Consider the following 25,066-nt stretch of genomic DNA (forward strand, 5'->3'; position numbering starts at 1 on the left):
AGAAATCACCAAGTCACTAAGAAGGTAACTAATACTTCAGGGAGTAAAACACACCCTGTGTTGGAGATGATGTCCAGACATCAGTGACCGTCAGTAGTAAAGTGCGGCAGTGTCTGAGTCTGCACCCAGGTTTTCTGGTTCCATATAAAGACTGCAGCTATCTCCCTTATAGTTGACCACAGTATTGTCCTGTCTGACTGCGTGGGTTGTGATTTTGTCAACTTGACACAAACCAGGATCACCCAGGAAGAGGAAATGTCAATAGAGAAAATGGCTCCATCCTGTTGCTTGTAGATGGATCTGTGGGCCATTTCCTTGATTAATGATTGATGTGGGAGCCCTCTGTAAGTAGGGCCACCCCTGGGAAGATGGTCCTGGTGTGTATAAGAAAGCACACTTAGCAAGCTGGGGTGAGCAAATCAGTAAGCTGTGTCTTGCTATGGCTTTTGCTTCAGTTCCTGCTCCAGGTTCCTGTTTTGGATTCTCTGTCTGGACCGTGATCCAGGATATGTAAACCAAATAAACCCTTTCCTCCCCAAGCTGTCTTTGAACATGTTCTTATCACAGCAATAGAAACCCAACTAAAATACTGTCTATCATGACATGGCTTGTTATCGCCTTTAAAATTGCCATCAACGGTTGGTGACCATGCTCTGCCACTCACCAGGTCTATGATTTCTGGCAATAGGGGCACAATGCCACCTTCCTTGCAAAATGATGGGAAGGGAGAGGACATTTAGGCATCTGCTGAACAGTGAGGAAAACAACCACAGGCCCTGATATTACTAATGTCATATGCCTGTCACCTGATGGGACTTCTCTTACTCATGTCCCACAAGAAGGCAAGGGTACGGATCTAGTATGTTCTATAGCGCAGCACTTAGGAAAACCAGGGATAGAGGACATCCGATAACTCGTCCCTTCGGCGATTACTGTTCGAGTGCAAATATTTTCATTGAATATAAAATAGGTAACTCTTAAGGCTACAACTCAAAAGTGTTTACTAACAGTCCTGGAAAACCTCTTCTGGGTCATAACATGGACCATGACCAGATGACAGAAATCCCCCTGTCCTGCCCCTTATTTAACTCAGTCACACCAAAATGACCCCTACTCTAATTTCCAGAGTGCACATATCTCTTTTCAAACTTCACATACATAATGGTACCGTATGTACTTCTTGTGGCGTGTCATATGTCTGGCGCCATCTGAGCTGCTGCACACGACCATAGGCTGCTCTTCCTCACTGTTACAGAGAACTCCACTGTATGAAATGAACACCTTTTATGTATCTGTGGATGGACATTAGGCTGCTTCTACTTTTGATCTGGCATGACTAATGACAACACGCATGAGTCACGTGCCTTTTGGCATATCTCTACACACAGTTCTAGGATTCCAGCTTTGGGGTCATGAGGGACATGTATGATAATCACTAATGGATACTGCCATTGGGTTTTCAAAGTGCTTACACCAACTTAGCACCCTTGCCAGCAGAGAATGGATATTTTGGTTGCTCTCTGTGTAGCCCAGGCTGACCTTCAATTCAGGATCTTTTGGCATTAGCCTCCCAAATACAGAGATTAAAGGCACGAATTGTGAAATGCCTGGCTAGGACATTTTTTTTAAAATTGTAGTTTAGTGTCTGTGTGTGTGTGTGTGTGTGTTCATGTATACCATGACATAAATGTAGAGAGGTCATTGCAGAAGTTGGTTCTCTCCTTCCTTATGTAGGTTCTGGAATTAATTTAGGTTTTCGATCTTGGTGCAAGTGCCTTTACCTGGTGTATGTAGCACCTTGCCTACCCAGGGATGTATTTTTGAGTCAAGCTGCCTTAAAATTCTTGTCCTACTGTTTATTAGCCAAGAACTCTCAGGCAGGTCATTTCAGTGCTCTGAGCCTCATATCCTCTTTTGCCACGCTAAAATGAAGAGCAGCATGCGCTGCTGCCTGGAGAAGGGTTCTTATCAGTGCGGTGTCTGGAACACAAAGTGCCTAGAGGCAAGGTAACTATGATTCCTTCCCATGTCTAACCAGGTGAGTGCTACTTCATTTTCCTCTTTTGACTCTTATATATGGGAAATGAATCCAAAAGAAAAACATGGAGTCTTGAGACTAGCCTGAGGAAGATGGAGAGTGTCTAAGTTTCTTTACCATCATGTAAATAACTTATGTGGCTCCACTTCTCACATCATCAGAACTTTCTTCTTGGCCTCAGGTCAACTGGTGGATCCCAGAAAGCTGGTCCAGATCACAAAGAGAAAGCAAAAGGCTTCTGAGAAGAATTTCGGCCGAAGCTGTCCTCAGGACTGATAAAAACATACCTAGAAAGACCATGCAGCTACTTTGCCCTTGAGGCTAGGGTTCAGGAGAAGAATCAGGGCTGCCGGGAGCATGCTAATGGAGGTAAAGTTACAGCACATCAGCAGAACTCCTGGCTAGGAGGCAGGCTTCTCCTGAGCCCAGCCCTTGGACTGTGGACCTGCACAGTCACAACATTTGCTGTATTGTCCCACTCCTCCGTGTCAGGTGTCCCAGAAAATGAACACAGTAACGAACCCCAGAATCAGGACTTACCATTTATGGGGCCTTTCTGATAGAACTACAAGCTAACAAGCTTTTAAATGTTATTTTAATGATACCCCATATTTCAAATGCGCTCCCCAAATCTGTCACACAATCTGTAGTCCCCCTTCTTGGTTATCACCTTTCTCAATTTACCCTTCTTACAGCTCCACCAAAGACACCAAGAAGACAGCCTGGACCACAACAGCTCCTCTCCTGCTAATGATAGGACCTATGAAATGCATGCTAAGAGACATCTAGCAGGCCCATCTTTCATTTGCCAAATGTTCATCTCACAGACAGACCTGTGTCCTCGTGACCCTCTTACAGGCAAACCTGTTCCAGGGAGGCCCAGGAGGTGTCAAGTCTACACAGAGTAATTCAGTTCCTCCTTCAGCTTCTACAGCTCTTCACATCCTATGTGGGCTTCCTAATTTATGTCAGTTCCCAGAGTTGAGCCCTATCTCTATATTAGATGACCCAAATTGAACCCTAACTTGAAAAAGTGCCATGAGATGCAGTGTTCACCACTGAACTCCTTCCACAGACTGTAGCTGTAAATTAGGTCATGTCATTCTTGTGTGGTAGAAACAGAATGTAGGGTCTTTTTTCTCTACACACACACTAAACAGTTATATTTTTGTGTATACAGAAGAACAGATGAAAATCAGTACACACATACATACACACAGTTTTTTTCAGCAAAAATATAGTTTGAAAGCTGAGAAACCTTTGGAGGTGTGTTGAATAGATCCTGTCATTCCAGGAGCATCACAGGATAAAGAAAGAAAGAAAGAAAGAAAGAAAGAAAGAAAGAAAGAGAGAGAGAGAGAGAGAGAGAGAGAGAGAGAGAGAGAAAGAAAGAAAGAAAGAAAGAAAGAAAGAAAGAAAGAAAGAAAGACTCAGGAATTGAAAATGTCAGCATTAAATCTGGCGTCTGAATGAATGGAAAATTTTAAAACATTACCTGGGAATAAGAGAAGTTGCTAAGAGGGAAAGATGTTGAAAGAACGAATATGAAGCTGTGGCATTTTAAGGCTACTAAAGAGAGGACACCTGTGTTCTCTACTTTGGGAAATAAACCAGAGGTAAAGAAAACACATTTGGTGGGAAGCCTATCCTCAAATAAGCACAGAAGCTGGCTAGGCAAAATCAAAACACCTGCTTCCTCAGGCAAACATCTCTGACATTCTAACAGTACCCTTTTTTTTTTCATTGCAAATAAATATATCATTTTACTCAATAAGCACATGTACTTTAACGAAACATTCTGTGTGGGTCTCATGGCCAACTTTGCAGCTGACCAGGCTCCAGACCCCTGCCTTGCCCTCCTTCCCTCCTCTGGATGGCAATTAAGAACAGAATTACTGTCAGCACCCAGGATAGAGCTTCGAGGAGGTTCAGTTGACTTCCAACTCTAATGGCTGTACAAAGCACTGCATTAAATCTTTTATGTTCCTGTGATATATTTTAAGAAACATTATACAGGCAGAAAATTTCAGGGATAAACTATCAGCGCGGCACACAATGCCGTAGACACTCAGACCCTGCCATTGAAAATGTCGATGGTTTGAATGACTAATTGCTTACACTCACCACGCATTAACCTCACCCCTCCCATCACTCTTCCTGAAAAAGATGTGTAACAAAAGCAAGAAGGAAGGCCTCAGCCACACAGCTGCCAGAGCATCACCAGGCTGTTTATCTCCGCAGAGGGAAGGAAGGAGCAGAGGCACTCCCAGGCTTGGTGGGGGGGGGGAGGGTGGACACCTTCTCTGCCCTTCATGGTACCCCGCCCACCCCCATTGCCACCATACAGAGTATTTATGTCCGCCTATAGCTGTACTTTTCAGACATGACAGATCATATTTACACAAAAAGGGTTTATTTCTACTATGGCTAGATCTGGATATGTTGGATGAACAGAGATGAAGGCCTGGTGTGCCAGGCTCTGAGGCAGGATCTGGGAATATACAAATAAAGACTAGGACCAGACCCCTCTGAGTCCACGATGTGATTACTAGACTGATTTGGAGAACACCCCTGTTCACAGGTGCCATGATTTCAATTAGGAGGAGAATGGGAACCAGACAAAGGACTGGCTCAAGATTATGCTGCTATTTGAAATTCTCGGTGACAGATCACCCCAATTGTTTACTCCTTTGACGATGCAGGAACAGGCATTCGAATGAAGACTTGCCTCTTTTTTTTTTTTTTTTTTCCTGGAGTACTGAGAGGGGCATATTCTAGCAACGCACTTGAAGAGAGGAACAGAGACATACCTGTCTCCAGGCCTCCTCTGGGTGTAGCAATCTCCTCACAAAAAGCAGTGGCTCGAACTCTGCAGTCCATACAGATCCTATCCCTTGCCTATTATAGTATCTACATCCTACATGCCGAACAAGGCTTGATAATAAGTAGGTTGTTAATGAAAGCTGAAGTTAATGGAAGACTGTTGAATGAACGAATGAAACTCCTCATGTATCTAATAGCTTCCTGGACCCCTCAAGCAACGCTGAGAAACAGCCAATTTCTGTTAAATTTTATCTCCATTTTACACATATAAATAAATAAAGTCCCTGAAGTGTTTCAGGCAAGGCCACTGTAAAATTCTGAAAGTGTACTTAACAAGCTGTCATTTATTGTCTATTATATACCAGGTATGCATGTGGATATTATTTCAAATGTACAGTCAAAAAAGTCCCTTGTGGTAAAATAGGCATAGCAAAAAATCTAGCATACTAATTATTTTTTAAAGGATATAATTCATTTGTATCAAGTAAATTCATATTGTTCTATCGCCACAATCTCTTTTCAGAATCCTTTTTTTTTCTTGCAAATCTGAAACTGTGTTTATTATATAGTAACTCCACATTCCCCAACCTTTACGCCCTGACAACCACTATTCTAGAAACTACAATTCAACTTTTTTTTTTTTTTATCTCTATCTCAAATTTATTCAGGCAGAGGATTGAATCTCTGCCTGGCATGGATATAGCAAAGAACCTGTTGAATGTCCTGGCCTTTGCTCACTAGAAAGCCAATTTATTGTTGTTAGTAGACTGAAAGCTCCCAAATTGAGTCTTCGTATTTAACTTTTTTACAATCTCCTGGTCCTTTGCTGTAGTAAAAGCACATGTTTCTATTTTTCTCTTCAAAAATTTTTATTACATTTAGTGTGTGTGTTTGTGTGTGTGTGTGTGTGTGTGTGTGAGAGAGAGAGAGAGAGAGAGAGAGAGAGAACATGAGAGAAGACTTGGTTCTTTTCTTAACCACATGGGACCTGAGGATTGAACTCAAGCCGTCAGCCTGGGGTGACTTGGTGTCTCTACTTGCTGACCCATCTGCCAGCCCAAGGCTTCTCTCTTAACTTCCTGATAGGTAAGCTTAGAAGCCGGTTCTATTTCCTCCATTTACTATCCCACTCCTTGGCCCCATATACCAAGGAAGGCGAGAACAGTTAGTTAAGAACTGGGTCACAGAGCACGTGTGGCCCTCACTGGTCCCGTCACACCCTTGCTCCAGACCCATTTAATGAATCATGAGGAGAGCCTGACAGTCCCCGACATCCTTTCATCTTATTGGTATGAAAATGATACCTGCTCTCATAGAACTTTCATTCTATTCCCGGTTTGGTATTATTAATGGCAGATGTCAACATTATTAGAGTGGACAGGAAGAGAGATAAAAATTAATACCTAGGAAACAAGGTTGGGAGTTAGACCAGGGGAGCTAAGAGTAACCACGTCATCTCAGGGTAAAATGTTTTCCTCCTTTCCAAATCATTCTTTCCATATATTTTCTTACTTCTAGAATGAATTCACTCATTGATCAAGCAAACTTTTTTTTTTTCTGAAGGGCTCAAACATCAGAGGAGAAAGTATATCTTATCCATGAAAGTCCCTGAAGTGTTTCAGGCAAGGCCACTGTAAAATTCTGAAAGTGTACTTAAGAACTAAAGGTACTTTTGGTCCCTTTAGTATTTTTTTCCCTTGAGCTCATGAATTCTTTCCACATTGCCAATCCTCTAGAAGACTTCAAATTGCTCATTTTGGGGGAAAAGCAGGTTGGAGGTACTAGACTGATCTTTCTTCTCACTGTTAAGGACAGTCGCTGTGTAAAACCCCGGAGAGCCACCTCGGAGGTAGTGCACGCTCCCCTCATCAATCTTGCCACTGTCCCGTGTTGTGTCCTTGCTCCAATATTGTCCATAAAAATGGCAGCCTGACCATAAATTACTGTTGTATTTCTGCATTTTAACCCAGTTTACACTTTCATGAGGCAAATTAAAGGTTACAAATTTACACTATAGGAATCTGTCCTGACGTAGAACTCACTGCCATCATTCATCTTTTCCCGGCTTAGTGCAGGCCCTTGGACAGCCATCAGCCAGAGTGTGCTTAGCAGTCCCCGGCTTCTGGTTTGCTGGTGGAAGTGTGGTCTCACCATTCAACTTATACACAAAAGAACCAAGAAGAAAGACCATAGAAGATCGCAAGAATATAATGTTCCCTTTGAGCCACTTTAAATGTCAGCAGTCCCAGAGACTAGAAAGATGCTTAAGAAATGTACCAAGTACAGTCATGTCTCAAGTGTACACATCCATGGCATATGCATAGATCTTGTTAAATATTATCACAAATATTTAAAGCTATTCTTTCACCATGGCGTTAGGACTTTCTGAAAAATTGTATATAAAAGCTAACCCTTATGTAATAGAGCAAGCGTTTCCAACAGCATAAAGAATAATGTTTACCAAGGGTAGTCACTGAATCGAACCATTAAAGAAATAGATTTAAATTATTCATGAGAACAAAAATAAAAGCCCCAATTCTTTTTGTAGGCATTTCTCTCTTAACCCTTCTAAAACTCTGACATATAGATGTTCAACTAGTGTGGGACAGCCTCACCTATTACTCCTTACCTGCCTTTCAAAGGCTTGAAAAACAAATCCCCAGGGTTAGAAAGTTGCATAGCAGGTGCTGTGTTCCTGAAGGCAGACACTGTCTTAGAAATGAGTCCTTACTTCTTGCTCTTTTAAAGCTGCTAAAAATGCCCACATAACACCCCTAATTTCGTAGTTCTATACGGTTGGTTTTTATCAACTCTTAAAGTCCCTCCTGGCCTCTGCTTTTTTTAAACTTCTTTTTGTTGTTGTCGTTTGGTTGGTTGGTTGCCGAGGGAGGGTTTCTCCGTGTAGCCCTGGCTTTCCTGACACTCATTCTGTAGACCAGGCTGGCCTCTAACTCACAAGAGATCTACCTGCCTCTGCCTCCCAAGTGCTGGGATTAAAGTTGCACCCAGACACCGCCCAGCTTCCTCTCCCTTTTTCATTCAGCTCTAATTTGCTCCAGTCCCTGCAGGTTAATTATTTTTTAAAGTTTTATTTTAAATGCATCACCTTCTAGGCTATGATTCCATGGTGAAGGGGCAGAGGCTATTAATGGTGCTCAAGAAGAAGGACGGAGATTGATGACTAGATTCCTCCAGGTAAAGAAAACTGGAGAACAGTGCTCTCCAGCTAAATCCCAGGTGACAAAAAGACCACACTGGTCCAAGAGGCCCTGGCTGAAGGCTGCACTCCAGTCCCCTCACACTATTGATGCCAAGCATGTGTAGAGTCTGCTGTAGGGTAGCTAGAAAACCCTAGTAAAAAAATTTAATTCCAACCAGGGAAAACACTCTGACAGCTTAATAATACCTTTGAGTGGATGCACAAATAACCCAAAAGACCTATTTACTCTAGGAAGTGAGGGGGCAATAAATTCTCAGCATTTCCTTGAGCATTTAAGTTCTCAGTATTCAGTTCAGCACATGTTTCCTGAATGGTATTACAGGCCCAAGACATTGTTTTAGAACTAGGGGAAACAAACAAACAAACAAACAAACAACAAATTAGGTCTCTTTTTCTCTAGAGTTCAAGCAGCAAGGACTGGAGGTAGGCAAGTAATTACTTCTAATCAGCTGTACACATCCCTTTATCTTAAGCAATCCCTCCCAGAGTGTCTCTGCTGACTCCTCCCTTTATCCTAAGCACCAGCCTCCACTCTATTCCCATGCAGGATGCACCCTATGCTCTGGCCCTGGTCCTGGTGGAAGCGCCTTGTCCTCAACAAAAGGCTGTTTGTAAAGAGGAGGGAAGCTCAAGGCACTCCTTCTCTGAAAGTGCATCTTCTTTGCTGGAGATGGCACAGCAAATGTGCTCTCAGCAGAGGTCGCAGGCCTTAAAAAACAATGGGGGAAAACCAAACCCCAGCTGTCGCCGGAGAGAAGAAGCATTAATACTTAAAGTAGAAGGCCTGCACAGATAGGAACGGCACCATCAAACTTTAATTTCTCTCAGGCATTATCCTTAAATGCACAGAAATTGGAGTTTTTAATCTTCTTCCCCAGATACACCACAAAGTTTTTTTTCTTTTTTCTCTCCTAAATAAACTCTGGTTTCCTTTACATCTCACAGATTTCTCTAGAGCTTTACTCTGGGCCTAAAATGATTTCTTGGTATGGCCATCTTGGTGATGCTGGTAAAATGGTGGGTATTTGATTTTAAGACTTTGATGGTAAGCTCTTCATAAAGAGTGTGATTGTCAAGTTTATCAGAAAGATGAGGGATGCTTCTTTGACCCCTCTCCCTCAAGAGCCAGTCCTTCTTTCCAGAATGGCTGGAAAACAAAGGCAATCACAAACTGGAAAACTAGGAAGAATGTTTTCCTTAAGCCTCTAATAGGCTTCCTTTGTTAAAGGCATATTTTGAAGAGACAAATATTCTCGTTTTAATAAATATAATTTGGTAGACAAGATCAAGCTTCCCGTAAAAAGCATTAGATCTAATATACATATAGATATACATATTCATTGGAAACAAATTTCCTTTCTTCTCTTTCCAACCCACTCACTAAGCCTTTCAGAACCCTGATATTTAATGTGGATGAAATAATCCAAATGCATAATGATCAGCTATGGGTACCTGTGGGGATGGGGAGCAGTTGTGATAGTAAATATGCTATTTTCGTCTTTCACACAAAGAGTAGTTAATGAATCATTTGAAAAACTGCCCACAGACTGATTAAGTCAGATTTATCTTCTGATTAGATGCATAAGCAGTAGCCAATGGCACAATTCATGTAAACATAAGCATTGTAAATTTATAAAACACCTAGCTAGTGGCTCACCGTGAACAAAATCACCAAGATTTAGCTGTAAAAAGCAGGCTTATTTTTGAATTTTTAAATTTTGTGTTTGTAATCTGATTAAAAACGTCAAAAGTCAATGTAGAAATATATCTTAATTTAAAAAAATCAATACTATTATCTTAACATAGACAGTGGGTGTGAGGATGAGGAGGAGAATGCAGAGGAATGGAGGGAGTGAATCTCTAGGAAAATCTCAGTGAACAGTCTTCTCTTTTTCAAGCGGAACTATAGAACACCAACAGCTCTTCCACTCATGCTGTTCCGAAAACAAAGGTTACTTAGAACAGCTGGAGGTGGAGCCACTCAGTGAAAAGGAGGGTTCTGAGCATCTTCATACAGGTGTGCATGGTTAAAGAAGGCTACACCCATAGTTAAGTCACACGAGCTGTCTGTCTGCAGGCTCATTAGTGAAAAAAGGAACTTTACCGGAAACTTATTCACTATTTTCCTCCCCGCAAGAATTCTCAGCACTGAGATTATAGACCCTAGGTACTATGTGGTACGTGGTACCCTGCTCACTTGCCCCTCCCTCTGCTCCTTCCCTCCCCCACCCCCTTGCACATTCTCTGGGAAGTTTGATCCGGAGGAGCAAAGCAGGTCCTGTCAAATCAGCACAGAGGGGCTTGCAGCCCCGGGCCGGAAGAGGAAGGAGAAGGTTTGAGTCATTTGTGTGTAGCACGTTCACACAGCAAAGAGAAGCTCTAGGGTTGCCGTAGTCAAGCCTTGAGTGCAACATAGTCTTTTTGTTTGTTTGAATGTCTAACGTATACACCATGAGGTGTGCAAAACAAAATAACAAACCAAGGGTCTGACAAGGGCAGTGGTTACTTGTAAAGTAACTTATTGTATAGTTATAGAAACAGAATTGTGCAGTGGGTAAAATTATGTTTATAGTGGGTTTGTGCAATGTGAGAGAATATGTATGGTACATGTAGAAAAAGAAATGGAATAACAAGATTACCTCAATTAGATAAACATGAGGAGAATAGGAGAGAGAAATAAAACACTAACAGTAAAGTAGGACTTACAGGCCATAGTTGTACTGATATGTATCTTTATTTTCCCATGTTTGCCTTGTTTTTATAAGAATATAGCATGTTTGTATCTAAAAGGAAGTTTTTTTTCTTTTAACAAAGGAAAAAGAAAAGCAAGTCCAGTTTGGAGCCACAGAGCTAAAAGCTGTTCTTGCTCCTCAGAGGCGCCAGGCAGGAGCCATACAGAGGCCATCACCATTCTTGATACGGTCTCTGGTCCAGCCTCTCCTTTACCTAAATCAGCATGAACCAGCCAGACCACAGCCTCACACCTGCCTCAGCGCCTGGCAGCAACCTTCCTGAGGACAGCGAGGAGGGAAGATGATTTATAAGAAACCTGCTTCCTGGATCACGGAGGGGAAAGCACTGAGCCGTTGTGAAGGCTCCGGCTGACAAACTCTGATATTATGAACATTCTGCACTTGGATGAAAGCTCCCACTTTTCTTAATTACATGGTGTGAGCAGGAGCCTGCTTTCAGGATCTGCCCAATCATACCATAGCCATTTATTTTCCCAATTGCAGCTGCCAGAATTTCCCTGATCTCCGTTCTGTGCTCCATCTTCAAGGACATCTTGTGGACGTGTGACAATGTTGAATAGCATTCCGAACCACGCTGTGAAAGCCCCACTCCTCCACACAGAGCCCGACACACTCTGCATAGACATGAAGTAAAGTGGGCTGCGGAAAAGTCATAGGTATGAAAATATTTCTGTCTGCTTTGAGGTAAATTCTCTGTTCTGACAACAAGCCACTAATATTTTCAGTCCTCAGTGCGATGGGCTTTCTTTGGTTTGAAAATACCAGAGGTCACTTTAGGGGTATTAACATATATTATTAGGAAAATGAGTGCTAAGTCTGAGGTTCCTTGAGTATAAAGAACGCAGAGCATCACACAGTACTTCTGCAATTGCACACCTGTAATACCAGCACCCAGGAAGGTGAGGCAGGAGAATCGCTATGAGCTTGAGGCTACACTGTGAGAACTTGCCTCAAAACCCACATAGATACATAAGTCAATAAATCATGAACCTTACATCAGAATTTACCTCTGGAATTTTTATCCTCTTTGTTTAATTTCCTGGTTTTTCTATGTTAAAGTATCTACCAATGTATTCCATGATTTGCCTCATAAAAATGAATTTTAGATAATAGGGAATAAGCAATATTTTCTCTTCCCAAACTTCTTTTTTGTTTTCAAAATACACTTTTGAAACAGGACTAATTGGAATTTTAGAAATTCATAAATAGTAAGACTTTTAAGAACACATTAAAATCTCAAAGCATTATCATTCATGAGATCATTTTAGAACTAATTTACTATTCCTCTAGAAAAAAAGTTGACATGATACACATGGGTAAAATAAAGTACTGAAAAAAAAAACAACCAAGTTCTTTGAATACAGTACCTTGTCCTTTGAAATCACAGCTACAAAGTAAATTTGCTTGATAAACTCTGGACACATTCTTTTGATCTCAGAATTAAAAAAAAACCCCACAAAACAAATAAATATCAACAACAAAGCAAAGTCTAACAAAACACGTGGAATCTCCTGCCATATTTTAGGGGCACATTTGAAAGCAAGTTATAAGCCACAACTGAATGCTTCTGTTACAGCACTCTGTTTCAATATCCTTTCCCCACAATGGAAGTTAGCTCTTAAAAGCAGAACAAACAAAAACAGTCCAAGGAACAGAAGCCAAGCTAATTGCTGTCACATGCACAAGTTTGTTCGATAGATCAGGAACAATTGTATTAAATGGCAGGATTATGAAGGGGGAGAAAAAGAGTTCCTGCTTGCAAGGAAGTAAATAGATACGCAAATGAAAAATCCGTATACAAAGCCATAGATGCAATTATGGAGAAAGTCCTTGCCTAGAACACGGATGATTCTAATACATGGAGATCCTGTGGTAATGCTGATTCAAAAGTTCTTTTGTGTTATCCAGGAGAATGTTTAGTCGAGCAGCCACCATAGACTCCTTCCAATGATAGCGGCTGAGTTCATAGTAAGTGCTGAACTGGTAACTGGTGTCTGCACGCACATGGCTTCACTCCAATCGCACACAAAGTTTTAAAGTAGCTATTGATGGTTCCCCCATTTATAGATACAGAAGTGTGGTCACACGACACATGATGGAGAAATGAAACCCCGGTTAATGTCCACAGGCATCAAAGGTCACTGCAGTGTCCGCTGTTGCTGCTACTAGAACCAAGCTATGAAACATTCTGCTCCCTTTGCTATACCTCTGAGGAACATTCACACAGCATGAACTCAGCGGTGTTAGAAAAGTCAGAGACTCTACTATGGTTAAGACAATGTAGCTCATGCATATGTCAAATAAATAGATCTTACAGGAGGGAGAGGAATCAAAATTTTTCACGGTACAATGGAAAAAAATGCAGGGGTTGGAGCTGAGCTGACCTGGGTTTGAAAACCAGGGCCAGACTTGACCTTGCTTTAGCCCTCAAGACTCTTTGAAGTGTAATTTAATTTCACTCATCTGAAAGATGCAAACAAGTCTATCTGCCCCCATGAACATTAAAAAACAACTTGAAGGCACCTGGTCGAGAGCTTGGCATACAGCAAACCATCTAAACTCACTCATCCCCCTTGTCCAAACCATAGCACACAAAAAAACGTGCCTCCGCAAACCAAGCAGCAGGTGCTGAAGGTCACTAATCTGAAAGCTGGGAAGATTTGTCTGTGGTATTTACTATCTGGAACAGAAAGGAACATCTTAGACCTTAGTGCCATCACCTGAGCCAGCACCTATTTCCTTCATCCTCACCTCGCTTTACAGACATTCTCTAAGTTCTCATGACGATGCTAGGCGGGAAGATACACAGCAAAGGTGGGAGGTTAAACGAATTCCACGAAATGGATAATGAAAGTACCTTTTGATATTTACCAACATAATTTCTGGCTTTTTATTTTCTTTTTGCCCTTTCAAAGAAGCCTCTATAGTGAATAAACTTAGGTTTTTTAAAATACAAAATAAACCCAGTCATTACTGTTTCTGGTTTCCATTAAGGACAGGCTCAGATATTCGTAGGACGCTTTGGGACACTGCCACAGTGTGCTCTGCACACTGAAAACAGAAGGTCTCTGCAGTTTCTGCTCAGGGTGAGCGAGCAGGTCTCACTCTTGGCCTACCCTCTGCGCGCACTGCTCTTTCCCTTGTGAACCCTGAGGAGGAGTGACACTGACAAAGCACATGGAAAACTGATCTTCCAGGGTGTAGTCAGAAAAGCGTGGCGGGGACAGCAGAGAACATAGCAAGTGCTATGTTCAAACCCGGAAGACAATGGTTTGACCACCATGGGCTCTTGCTTACGAAAGAATTCATCAGATTGCACTCATGTTCATTACTCCATTGAGTCTGTGTGTAGATCTCAGCAATCCCTTACTGAGAGCAGGTGGAAAGCAAAGCCCCTTTCCCCTGTTCAGTGATGCAGAACTTGTGTCTGATGCCCTGTTACTGAGTCCATCCTCCCACTTTGTCCATTGCGCGTCCCATCCACCTTGGAAAGCACATTCCAGGCGACAGCCTTCTGCAGCCTTTGGTAGCTGGCTATGAAAAATGGGGTACACCCTGTCTGCCCCATATGGCGCTGATCAAGCCGCCCTCACAGCTTGAGAAGATCTAGCTCTTCCTGCCATCATGCCTGGCATGCCATTCCCCATCTCCTCACAGCTCGAACGAACCTTCATCACCTATACACACTCTGTGCCGGACATTTACCACGTTCCTGACTTCCTTCACAACCGAACTGTGAGCTCCTTGATGGTGGCTGGTGTTTGACTTCTTTGCAACCTCAGAGACTAGTGAAGATCTAGGGCAGATTCTAGGCTCTGTTGGCAGCATCAATAAATGAATGACTTGTGAAGGCCTCACCTGCTCTCCACAGCCCAAGCTGCAGTCCTTGCTCTTCTCCACCACTATGCTCTTCTGAGAACCTCTCTCTTATCTGTCCTCTTTTGGATCGATTTAAAGGTAGGAGCACTTCATCCTCTAAAACAGACTGCCCTCATCATTATTGTTCTGACCAACTGCTTTCAAAGGAACCCGGAAGACTGCATTTATAAACCGGTGGGCCTTCCACTCTCCGGGTTAGGCCATTTAACTCATTCTTCCATTCCTTCCACCTTTGGTCTCTTCTGTCTTAGTCCCAAACCCACAGTTTAGGGAATCCATTTTCATTATGGGTTGGACTCTGGCTGAAGTCTTTAGTACTTTCTGGAAGTTAAGGGTACATGGAACAATTCCATTCATAAGAGGAATTGTTTCTGCTGTTTTCAGTCAAGGTATTGATATCCAAGAACTCTCCATCCTCCTGCCTTAGCCTCCCCAAAGGCTGGGGTCGCAGTTGTATTTCAACATAGCTGCTTTGAGAATCTCTACAAATCATGTAAGTCAAAGAAAAAGCAGGTGGCGGCTCTTACCATTTCAGTGCACAACCATTATATCTGAACATGTCTAGATGCTATTTCTTTTAAGTAAATGACTAAATAAATAAATAAATATACACTCATTCTTCATCTTTCTTGTTAAAACCTATTCACACATGTATGAATTATTTATTGTCTAGCCCAATAGTTAACCTGAGCATTGGAGTTTGACTACTCAGGTTCAAAATCTTGTCTGCTATCTGTACTTGGACAAGGCAATTAAGTACTCTACTTCAGTTATCACAAGTGCCAAAAGGAGCATATTAATAAGATAATGCTGACGTAGTTCATTAAAACATGGCAAAGAGGAAGTGAATTATTACTGTTGGATAACTGACCTCCACACCATTTGATCCTTGTCTGTCCCCTAAAAGTCCAGTCTAGAGGTCAGTAGACAAGTGTGAACATAAAGTTTCAAAATATCATGAAGTAAGTGTCGCTATCTGAATGTCTTCTGCAGTGTGTCCCTTCCATGCCTCTACACGAGTGCCCCCCCGAACTTCCAATCTCACCTTTATCTCACTGACTACATCACTTCCCAAAACTCCCTGGAGCCTCAGGTATCTCCTGTCCTTCCCGAGTCCTTGTGTCCACCACTCCATAGGTCCAACATATTCAGGGAGTCACCTTTTTTAACCTGCCTGGTTCCCGACTGACTAGGGCTCCTTGTAAGTAGGGTGTGCATTTTTAACAACTTCTTGTCCTCTGCATATGGTACACATAATCCCACCATCACCCATGGAATGAACAGATAATCAGAGGCCTATTAAGGAGGAAGGCCCAGATGGATACAGAAGAAGACTTCCTTTCCTCCCAGTACCAGCTTCCAGGCATGCCGGGGAACACGTTTTAAAGTCCTTTTCTCGAGCCTTTTGTTCATTCTTCCTGCTCTGTTTATTTTGGATGAACACAGGTATCATGATCAAAATAAATGTGAACCAGCAGCTAGCATGGTAAAATAAATTCCCGGAGAATCACTATGTTAATATGGCAGTAGCTACAAGAGGGAGAAAGTATAGGTAGGACTTCATCTAGGGCTCTGCGTGAAAAGTATGCTGGCAAATGCTCAGGTATTTATTCTTTTCTTCCATTTCTTTGATGGAGAGCTTTTTTTTTTTTAAAGTAGTTTTAAGTCTACGCATTGCTAAATGAAAACGACAGAGCTGTGGGATGAGACTAAACTGTACCTTCCTCCCTCTCAAAAAACTTAATGCAGTTTTATGGAATAGCATACACAATGGCAAGGAGATTTAAAAGTCGGCAAGGCTTATGTCTATATTTTAAAATGAAAGTCCTCTGCTTGTTCACACTGGAGCATCAAATAGATTTGTCTAAATTCTGGTGATAAGGACTTCTTGAGTACTTTTGACCTATGGAAACAAATCCCTTCTCCCCAGACTCCCCTCCTATTCAAAAGGAAATACTTAATTTACTACAAGAAAGGGCTGAACTGCAAACCCTTACAACATTTCAGAATCCAAAGCCCTTTTATCATATACTTTTCTTCATATAGCCTCAGGCTTCTAAGGGCCTGTGACCCCAAAGAAGATGGAGACAACACAGCTTTGTGCTAGAGACTGGTGGTTTCTGTCTCTATCACGCCAATTTGAGGCAATCCAGTCTTATTTTCCTTTGTCATCCACAGCCCTTTCTGAGATGATTTAGCCCTGGTTTTGGGATCATCTGCTCTGTGGCTCTCAGTTTAAATCTCTCCCTGTGAGTCCTGACGTAAATGACAAATACCTAAACTGCACACCCAAGGGAAACTGAACTAGTTTTGAAAATCCTCCTTTGTTAACTGCTTACTGCATAGCAGACTCTGGATCAGGGTTTATATGGACACTAATTTAATTAGTCATTTAAACAAACTTCTGGTGTATTGTCTCATTTTATAGACAAAAGGAAATCAAGGCTCAGACAAGTTATTGACTTTGACAAGAGCACAGCTCATCAAGTAGGCAAGGATTAACGACCTTATTTCTAGGACTCCAAAGGGGATGCTTTTCCTCAGTGGAACACTCTTCCAGCAATGCTTCCTACTAATGTCAGGGGCTGCCCCAACATCTAGGCATAGTCTATTACAGGAACCATGTGGAGGTACCATAGGCTTCCTTGGCAAGATAACCCGGCCGAGGCTTGTCCTTAGCTGGATGACTGGCTAAAATCCCGTAACTTTCTTGGGACTTCTCTCCCACTCCACTGTCAAATATAAGACAATAGAAGGAGCCTATTTATCATTGGCTTGGACTCCTGGCCTCCTTACAAGTTCTCTATGTCATGTTTCCTTGAGACCCAGACGTCTTTGGTTTCCCTTTACAGTCTAGACATGGCCTCTTGTCTGTAATGCAGCTAGTCCCCACTCCAACCAGGAACTGGACACATGGAGCGCTGTCTTTCAGAACTGGGCATTGATAACTTCAGCTAGCCAGGGAGGATCATGGCATTGGCTGAACTGTGGTAGCCTCACTGTGTGTCTGCACGTATTCTATACAGCATTATCTCCTGTTATAAAAAGTTAACATTGCGTGAAATTAGAAAATATCCCATGATACATAGTAACAGGCACTAATATAGACCTGTTTTCTTATTCTGTGTTTGCCTTTCCCTCTAAAACAAAAGCTCCATAAGAATAAAGACTGATTTTAGTCACTGCTATGTCTCTGGCACACAGCAGGCACTAAGCAAATATTTGAAGAACGGGTCACAGATTAACCTATATGACAATGGTAATGATGATGACCTTTGCCACTTTGCACTGTCTCAAGTTCTCAACACACACACACACACACACACACACACACACACACACACACACTGGCACACCAAACCCTCTTAACAAGTCTTGTTTACAGATAAATAATCCAGTCATGAGTGTGGAAGTACCTTGTCTAGGGCTGCACTTGACAGGATTTGAACTTGTGCATTCTAGATCAAAAGTCCCTATTAATAACCACTGGGCCAAATTCCTGTATTACTTCATACCTTTGAAAGAATGAGTAATACAAAATGGGAAAGAGCATGTGGGTTTTGGAATTAAACAGATACAGATGAGACTTTGAATTCTAAGTCTGACATGTTCTCGCCTTGTATAAGAGCACCTTATACATGTGCTCTTTCTTCTAAGTGGAAAAAAAAAATACCTGCATCCCAGAGTTGTTATGAGACTGATGTGGTAACCGAAGTAAAGTTCTGTTTTCAGATCTTAATCCACACACTACAAAGGGTCTCCATTATTGTGACGTATCACTGTTATCTGTGTGGTGCAGAGAGCAACATGAAGTAGTCTAGAAGAATTACCGAGGCGTTCTAGGTGAGTCACAGCAATCAAAAAAAGGTTCACCTAAATAGGCACTCTCAAAAGTTACGGAACTGTAGTTGGTGAGCAATAGGAGCATCATAACCAAATTTGAGGATCAGGGGCTCTGAGTCCAAATAGGCAAGTCAGTAACTGACTATGCAGTGTGGAAGAACAAGGATGGAAGGTCACTGACAGCGTTACGGAGGACCTCCTGTGCATAGTGAGTGATGGAAGCCTTACCAGGAGAGGTGGAAACCTTGTGAAACTAGGTGAGAGAGTAGAAGGATGCTGGAGACTTTAAGATCTATCTGCAAAGCTAAGGAACAGCAGGGAGCAGGAGTGTAGCAGAAGGCAGAGAGAGTTGCATGATGGGAAACTGAACTGGAAAGCAGTGCCAGGCCACAAAGAGTTTCCGGGTCCTCAAGAAGGCAAGACTTACTCCTGAGCCACAAGACATGAAGTAACTATTTAGAGACTGTCCCAGTTGTGTACCTATAGCAAATAAATGGTTTCTCCTTGATACATGAACACAACAGCACTCAGAAAGAGAAAGAATCCATTTTTGTTTGTTTACTTGCTTGTTTCAGGCTCGTAGCCGAACCTTCCTTGGTGCTCTATTTTTGTCCTGAAGAGATCAGAGGCACTTTCAGCACTTCCATATCACTACCCCATGATGCTGGTCCTCTTTTGTGCTCTGAAGTCATCTTGAAGTAAATTCTGCTCAGCAAATGCTACTTTCCTTTCCGCAGCACAGTACCCCAAACAGCTTGGTAAATATTTGCTGAACTGGGCTGGATTTATTCAGTAACTATGGTATAAGGAATAATGTGCCAACGGACAAAGCTAAGACCCAAAGGCAAAGGGGGCAAAAGAATGTACACTGGAGCACTGTTGCCTCAATAAGCTTGAAATGCAAATGAAATGCAAATGAGGCATGTGCACGAAGGCAACACACATACCCCAAGGAAAACCACAGGGAGCTGCTTGCTTTCACAGTTCCTTCTGCAGGTGATGAGCCTCTGGATCCCACCTTTTAGTGCCATGGCAGGGCAGACCCACAGCTCCTTGTAAGCAAAGGACAGTGTCTTTTACTACTACTTCTTCAGAGATCACCAGACACTGAGTCTCCACAAGTCCTTATCAAATAGGTTTATTCATCCTCCACAGCCCAAGGAATACCAATCAATTTGTAAATATTGTAAACTGAGGCTTGGAGAGTAATATGACCTGTGGATATAAGGCTGGTGGGTGACACAGTCAAACTAGCAACGTAGCCATGATTATTACTATTATTATTGCAAATCCCATGAAGGTCCACCCTAGACTTGGTGTTTTCCAAGTGCCTCCAGCAAAGGATTTTTTATTTTCACACTCTGGGGAAAATGTCCTCTCTGGCTGGATAAAACTTGAAGCTTACAGTTACTCTTACTGGCTATTTTCTACTGTGTGTCTTAGGAACTCCAGGACACTGGCTTTAGGACAGATAAATATGGCCACATTGCAGGTAAAGGCATCTACGTAGGGAGGCGTAGTGATTTGTAGTGATTCTTTGACTTAAAGGTTCTCTAAAACTCACTTCCCAATTCCTAGGCCAGAATTAACCCGATATAATCCAATCTGATAAATCTTTATTGAATGTCAACTTTGTTTCAAGTACTTTGTTCTCAGTATTTCCAAAATAGAACACACGGTATGAAACACTCTAAGCCCATCCTATCCCCTGTTATGATTAAATCAGCGCAATGGCAGCTAATAAATCCTCAAGTACAGAGACAAACTGAGCTAGTTATCTTTGTAGACTAACTGGTCACACACAGTAGGCATTCCAATATATTTTCATGGAATTGAACAACAGTTTGCTCAATTATTGATATTGGTTTCCTGTCTATAGACAGGGCTTCTCTGTGTAGCCTTGGCTGTCCTGGACTCACATTATAGATCAGGTTGGCCTCAAACTCACAGAGATCACCTGCCTCTGCCTCCCAGAGTGCTGGAATTGTAAGGCATGAGCCACTGCACCCGGCTACATTATGGTGACTTAAATCAACTCTATAAACACTTATTGAGTACCTATTACGTACCAGACATTGAAATAAGAGAGCTTTGGCATGATCTTTGGTCTCCAAGCTGAAAAGATAGCCAAGATAGACCCAACTAAAAAATGTGGGGTAACTTGGTATACAATTTGAAAGTGTTTAAGTGGTTACTTTTTTACACAGCAAGGAATAAGCTTGCTTCCCACCTGCTGCCATCCTCTCTCTCTGGCCATTTATCCCACAAAATAACCATTACTTCTTGGTGCAAACAGCAGCACGCTCTCCTTTAATGGCTTATTTTCTTACAGTATAAAATAAATTTAATATTCTTACTCCTGTTGAGTTGGTTTACAAAGTTAGAAAGCATCTTTAGGGAGTCTTGACTTCTGAAATATGGTAGCTAAGACTCGTGGCCCTGCAAAAATGACCAGGAAATAGCACATTCTAAGGCAGGCTACCAATTCAGTGTTAAAACCACATCGTAATACTCAGATCTTCCTAAATGGTAGCTCTGCCTCTTACCTTTATACATTTTTTTTGTTGTATTCACTCAAGCACCTCTTACTCAAGCACGTTCCACAAGCCCCTGCCTCCATGCTTTTATGCATACTATTCTGTTTATGAGAAATTGCTCTCTCTTCCAATTTGCCTGTCTATCTGGGTCTTCTGGAATTTAGTTCATGGAGCCTTGTCTCCTTTCCCCAACAAGAACTGATGTATCCTTCTGTGTGCAGGTGCTTCCCTGTCCAGACATGGTCTACACCTAGCCTGTCATCCTTCACTCCCTGGATTAGGGAGTATGTTAGGTAATAAAACATTCTAAGGGGTATCTACAACACGGTTTTACATGCAGTGAACATGCAATGTATGTTTGCTGATCCTACAACTAAATTTCAGTCTTGACGAATTTCCCAAGAAATGTAATTGTGGGGAAGGCAGGCATGTTCCCAGACACTTAGGCGTGATGACTTCTGATGTTGCTGAATTTATGAACCTAGGCAGTGTCTAAGCTTTGTTTTCTATAAAAAGGGGCTCACAGTATCCGCCTCACATTTAAAGGGAGCAAACTGACAGCAGAGGTCAAAACTAGGACATCATCAAGTGCTGGTCTCCACTAGCACAAGCGTATTCTAAGCAGAACCGCACAGGAAACAGCTCCCTGTCTGTGGGATGCTGGTGCAACTTGCCAGCTGGGAAAGGGGCCGAGATTATACCAGCTGCAAACCTGTGTCTCCAAAATTCATCACGAGGAGGCCTGCTTGAAAGTTCTTCCTGAGGAGTCTGATTGCAGACTCCTGTAATCATAGCCTCAGGGCAGCCTGAAGCAGGAGGATTGTGGGCTTGGGATCAGCCTGGGCTACATAGAGAAAACTTACCCTGTCTCAAAACAAAACAACAACAAACCCAAACAAACACAAAACCAGACAAAAGTCTTTATAACTACAATTTTGAGTTCAAACTTTTTCTTCTTATAGAAAGTCTTAAGCCAGAAATAAAATTAAATCCAAGAACTAATTTCATACATTCACTGATGAATCTCCAAATTTTAAACATCACAAATATTTATATGACATGGACCTACAACTATCTCTCTACTCCCTACTCCATCCATTTAATTACTCTAGTCATCAATTCAATTTTCTCTTTTTGGTCCTTCATCAACAGGTGACATTTTTCTGGGCTAAAACACAGATAAATGGCCTCTGTATCACCCTCTTTTAAAATCAAGCTTCCTGCACTCTGAAGTGCTGGAGTTTGGATTCACGGTTTCACACAAGCAAGGCAAGGACTCTTATCACTGAATTACAGCCCCAGCCTCCACTTTTTGCAACTGTATTTATGTCCATACCCACCACACTGTAAAAATTACCAAATTTGTCCAGAGTATGTGCACACCACACTCAAAGCATATGGACACATGACTGATGAACTCATAGGAAATTCTTGGTAAGGACTTAAAATGGATTTATGCAGAATGAGAAAAGTTTTATTGCCTTTCACTGAATCATATCTCTTTAAAAAGAAATGCACAGAGCTTAAAAGACCTACTGTGTGTGTGGGGGGGGGAGGGTGTCCAATTGATTTATAAGCCCTTGCCTTGTTTTAAAGACCAAATTGAAAAAAATAAAAAAAAACAAAAAACAAACCTGCTTCTTGTCCATCCTGAAGTGGAATTAAAATCTGTGACATTAAAACAATGTTTTAAGGATTGAGTTTTTAATTTAAGTCTTGAACTACTTCAACAGCTTCTTGTATTTTTCTTCCATCCTCACTGACAAAAGCAAGAGGTACCGATTTTGGACAACTTGTGGATTTATTTGCTGTTCCAACTTAGTCAGCTCTCCAGAATCATGGAATAAGGGTACAAATATGAGATTTGGCCCAACACTCATCTCTCCTGACACTGTTCGCTACCTTAGGATGTATTATCAATGACTACCATGTCAAGGCTTTTGTGGCGCTCCCTCACCAGTGTGTCTCTCTCTTTTTCTCTCTCTCTTCAGATAGGAGGGCCAGTGTTGGATAGAGTGAGGAATAGAGAGCCAGTGTTCTTCTCACATCCCACACACCTCTTTAGGCAGTCAGATCACTTCTAGAGATGTTTGTACTGCCAAAACCATCCATCACCATCCTCACTAAACAGAGAAGGATAACTGAAAGCCACGTTAGAAAAATCACATTAACTCATTTTGCTTTAGCTTCTCATCTGAGAAACAAAACTTCAAAATCCAACCTTTTGAGAACACAAGGTAGATGGAGAAAAAAAAAGGCAGATGTGGAGACAGTAAAAAATAACTCCAAAGTAAGTTTTGTTTCTGGGCAAAAGTGATATGAAGTATTAATTAAGCTGAACTCATTTTTATTTTCTTTCTAGTTGTCTCCTGAAGATTCTAACAGGCTCTTTCATGAAATTAAAAACAGTACAGCACTGGCTAAAATTAATTACATTGTGACATTTCATTCTCTTTTGATGACTAAATTCCAAATTATAATTCCAAAGGATGTGTTCTCCAAAATTGGGAGGACACAGAAAACATGGTAAAGCCGCACAGTTCCAGGAGAGGTCTGAGGGGCTGACTGTGTGTGTCATCTCCTTTGAGTGCTGTGAGGAGATAGGGGCTATGCAGATGTAATGCAACGTGGTTTCCCAGGACACTGGGCATGGGCTGCTGGACCACTCTTCCCTGGAGGAGGGCTTTTGCCAAGAGACGGAAGGATTGACAGACTAAAGGAAATGTATCGTGTAAATGTATCCCTGTCCAGGTCCTATATATGGAGGGTTCTGTCCGGTGTTGTTCCTATTTGATGCTCACAGCAGCTCTTGGAATCAGGCATTACCTTTCCATTTTAAATATGAGAAAATTAAACTCAAAAAGTTGAAATACCGTCTCCAAGATCACCTAGTTGAAAAGGTCAGGACTCTAACTTACACACACTCCACTCTGAAACGTTTTTAAAGGTTTGTTTATTTTTATGTGTGTGGTGTGTTTTGCCTGCATGTGTCTATGCGCCATGCATGCACAGTGCCCTCAGAGGCCAAGAGGGTTGGATCCTCTGGAAGTGGAGTCAGGATGGTCGTGAGCTGCCACATGGGCCCTGGAAACTGAACTCAGGTCTTCCACAAGAGCAACAGCTGCTCTTAACCATTTCTATCTCCCTGAAAACATTTGCATTTTCAGCTCTTTAGAAAACAAAACAATGACTGAGCTGATGGATTCACTTGGGAAGCAAGCATGAGGACCAGAGATGGATCCCGAAAACCCATTAAAAGCCATGTAGGCAAAACGGCCATCTACAGTCCCAGCACTCAGCAGACAGAGTCAGGGTTTCCTAAATCAAGTTAGCTGGCTAGACAAGCCAAAACTGGCAAGCTCCAAGTTTAGCAAGAGATTCTGCCTTAATAAACAGTGAAAATCGGTCATGGAAGACACCTAATATCAATTTCCACCTTTCACACACACGTGGACACACGTGTACCCAACACACATGCAAACAGGCACACACCACACACACACACACACACACACACACACACAAACAGGGACGAGGACAGGAAGAAATTAAGAAAAGGGAGGAAGGAAGAATGAATGAACATTATTTGCCAGTACAGGCCTGCTATGAATGTCCTCCTCACTCACAGGCACCTAGGGTTTCACAGCCTCTGAGCTGGCTTTACCAAAACGAGCATGCTTACTGTAGGGATGAGACTAAATTTCCTGTATGTGGAGGACAATACATATGTTTTCAGCCTCAATTGCACACTGGCCCTCTGGCTCCTAATCACAGTAACCAGGTTGATTTCAAGAGTGGAACCTCTTTCGTTACAGAGGCAATTAAAATATAATTAAGCTAGAAAGTTATCCTCCCCCAAAGCCGCCTAAAACAGAGCAACTCCAAAATAAAAGCAATTTACATATTTTAGTCCAAATTAAAAAGTAAAAGCTAAGGATTGCCTTTTAATATTCTGAATAATAAATGTACATTT

At 42.0% G+C, this 25,066-nt stretch overlaps 1 protein-coding gene across 22 annotated transcripts in view; it reads right to left on the reverse strand.

Annotated features, from left to right (window-relative positions):
• The window catches only part of Elavl4 (ELAV like RNA binding protein 4), a 145,435-nt gene that overhangs the window by 48,558 nt on the left and 71,811 nt on the right, over positions 1 to 25,066 (reverse strand). For 2 of the 22 annotated variants that reach the window (XM_060366130.1, XM_060366122.1), the window contains exon 1: positions 2,156 to 2,242. The exons of the other annotated variants lie outside the window; for them this stretch is intronic. In XM_060366130.1, the coding sequence (XP_060222113.1) occupies positions 2,156 to 2,161 (6 nt within the window). In that variant the 5' untranslated portion in view covers positions 2,162 to 2,242. Of the gene's footprint in view, positions 1 to 2,155; positions 2,243 to 25,066 lie in introns of those variants that run through there. 22 annotated transcript variants of the gene reach the window in all.

Source organism: Meriones unguiculatus, chromosome 12 (assembly GCF_030254825.1).
Source record: "Meriones unguiculatus strain TT.TT164.6M chromosome 12, Bangor_MerUng_6.1, whole genome shotgun sequence".
NCBI lineage: Eukaryota > Metazoa > Chordata > Mammalia > Rodentia > Muridae > Meriones > Meriones unguiculatus.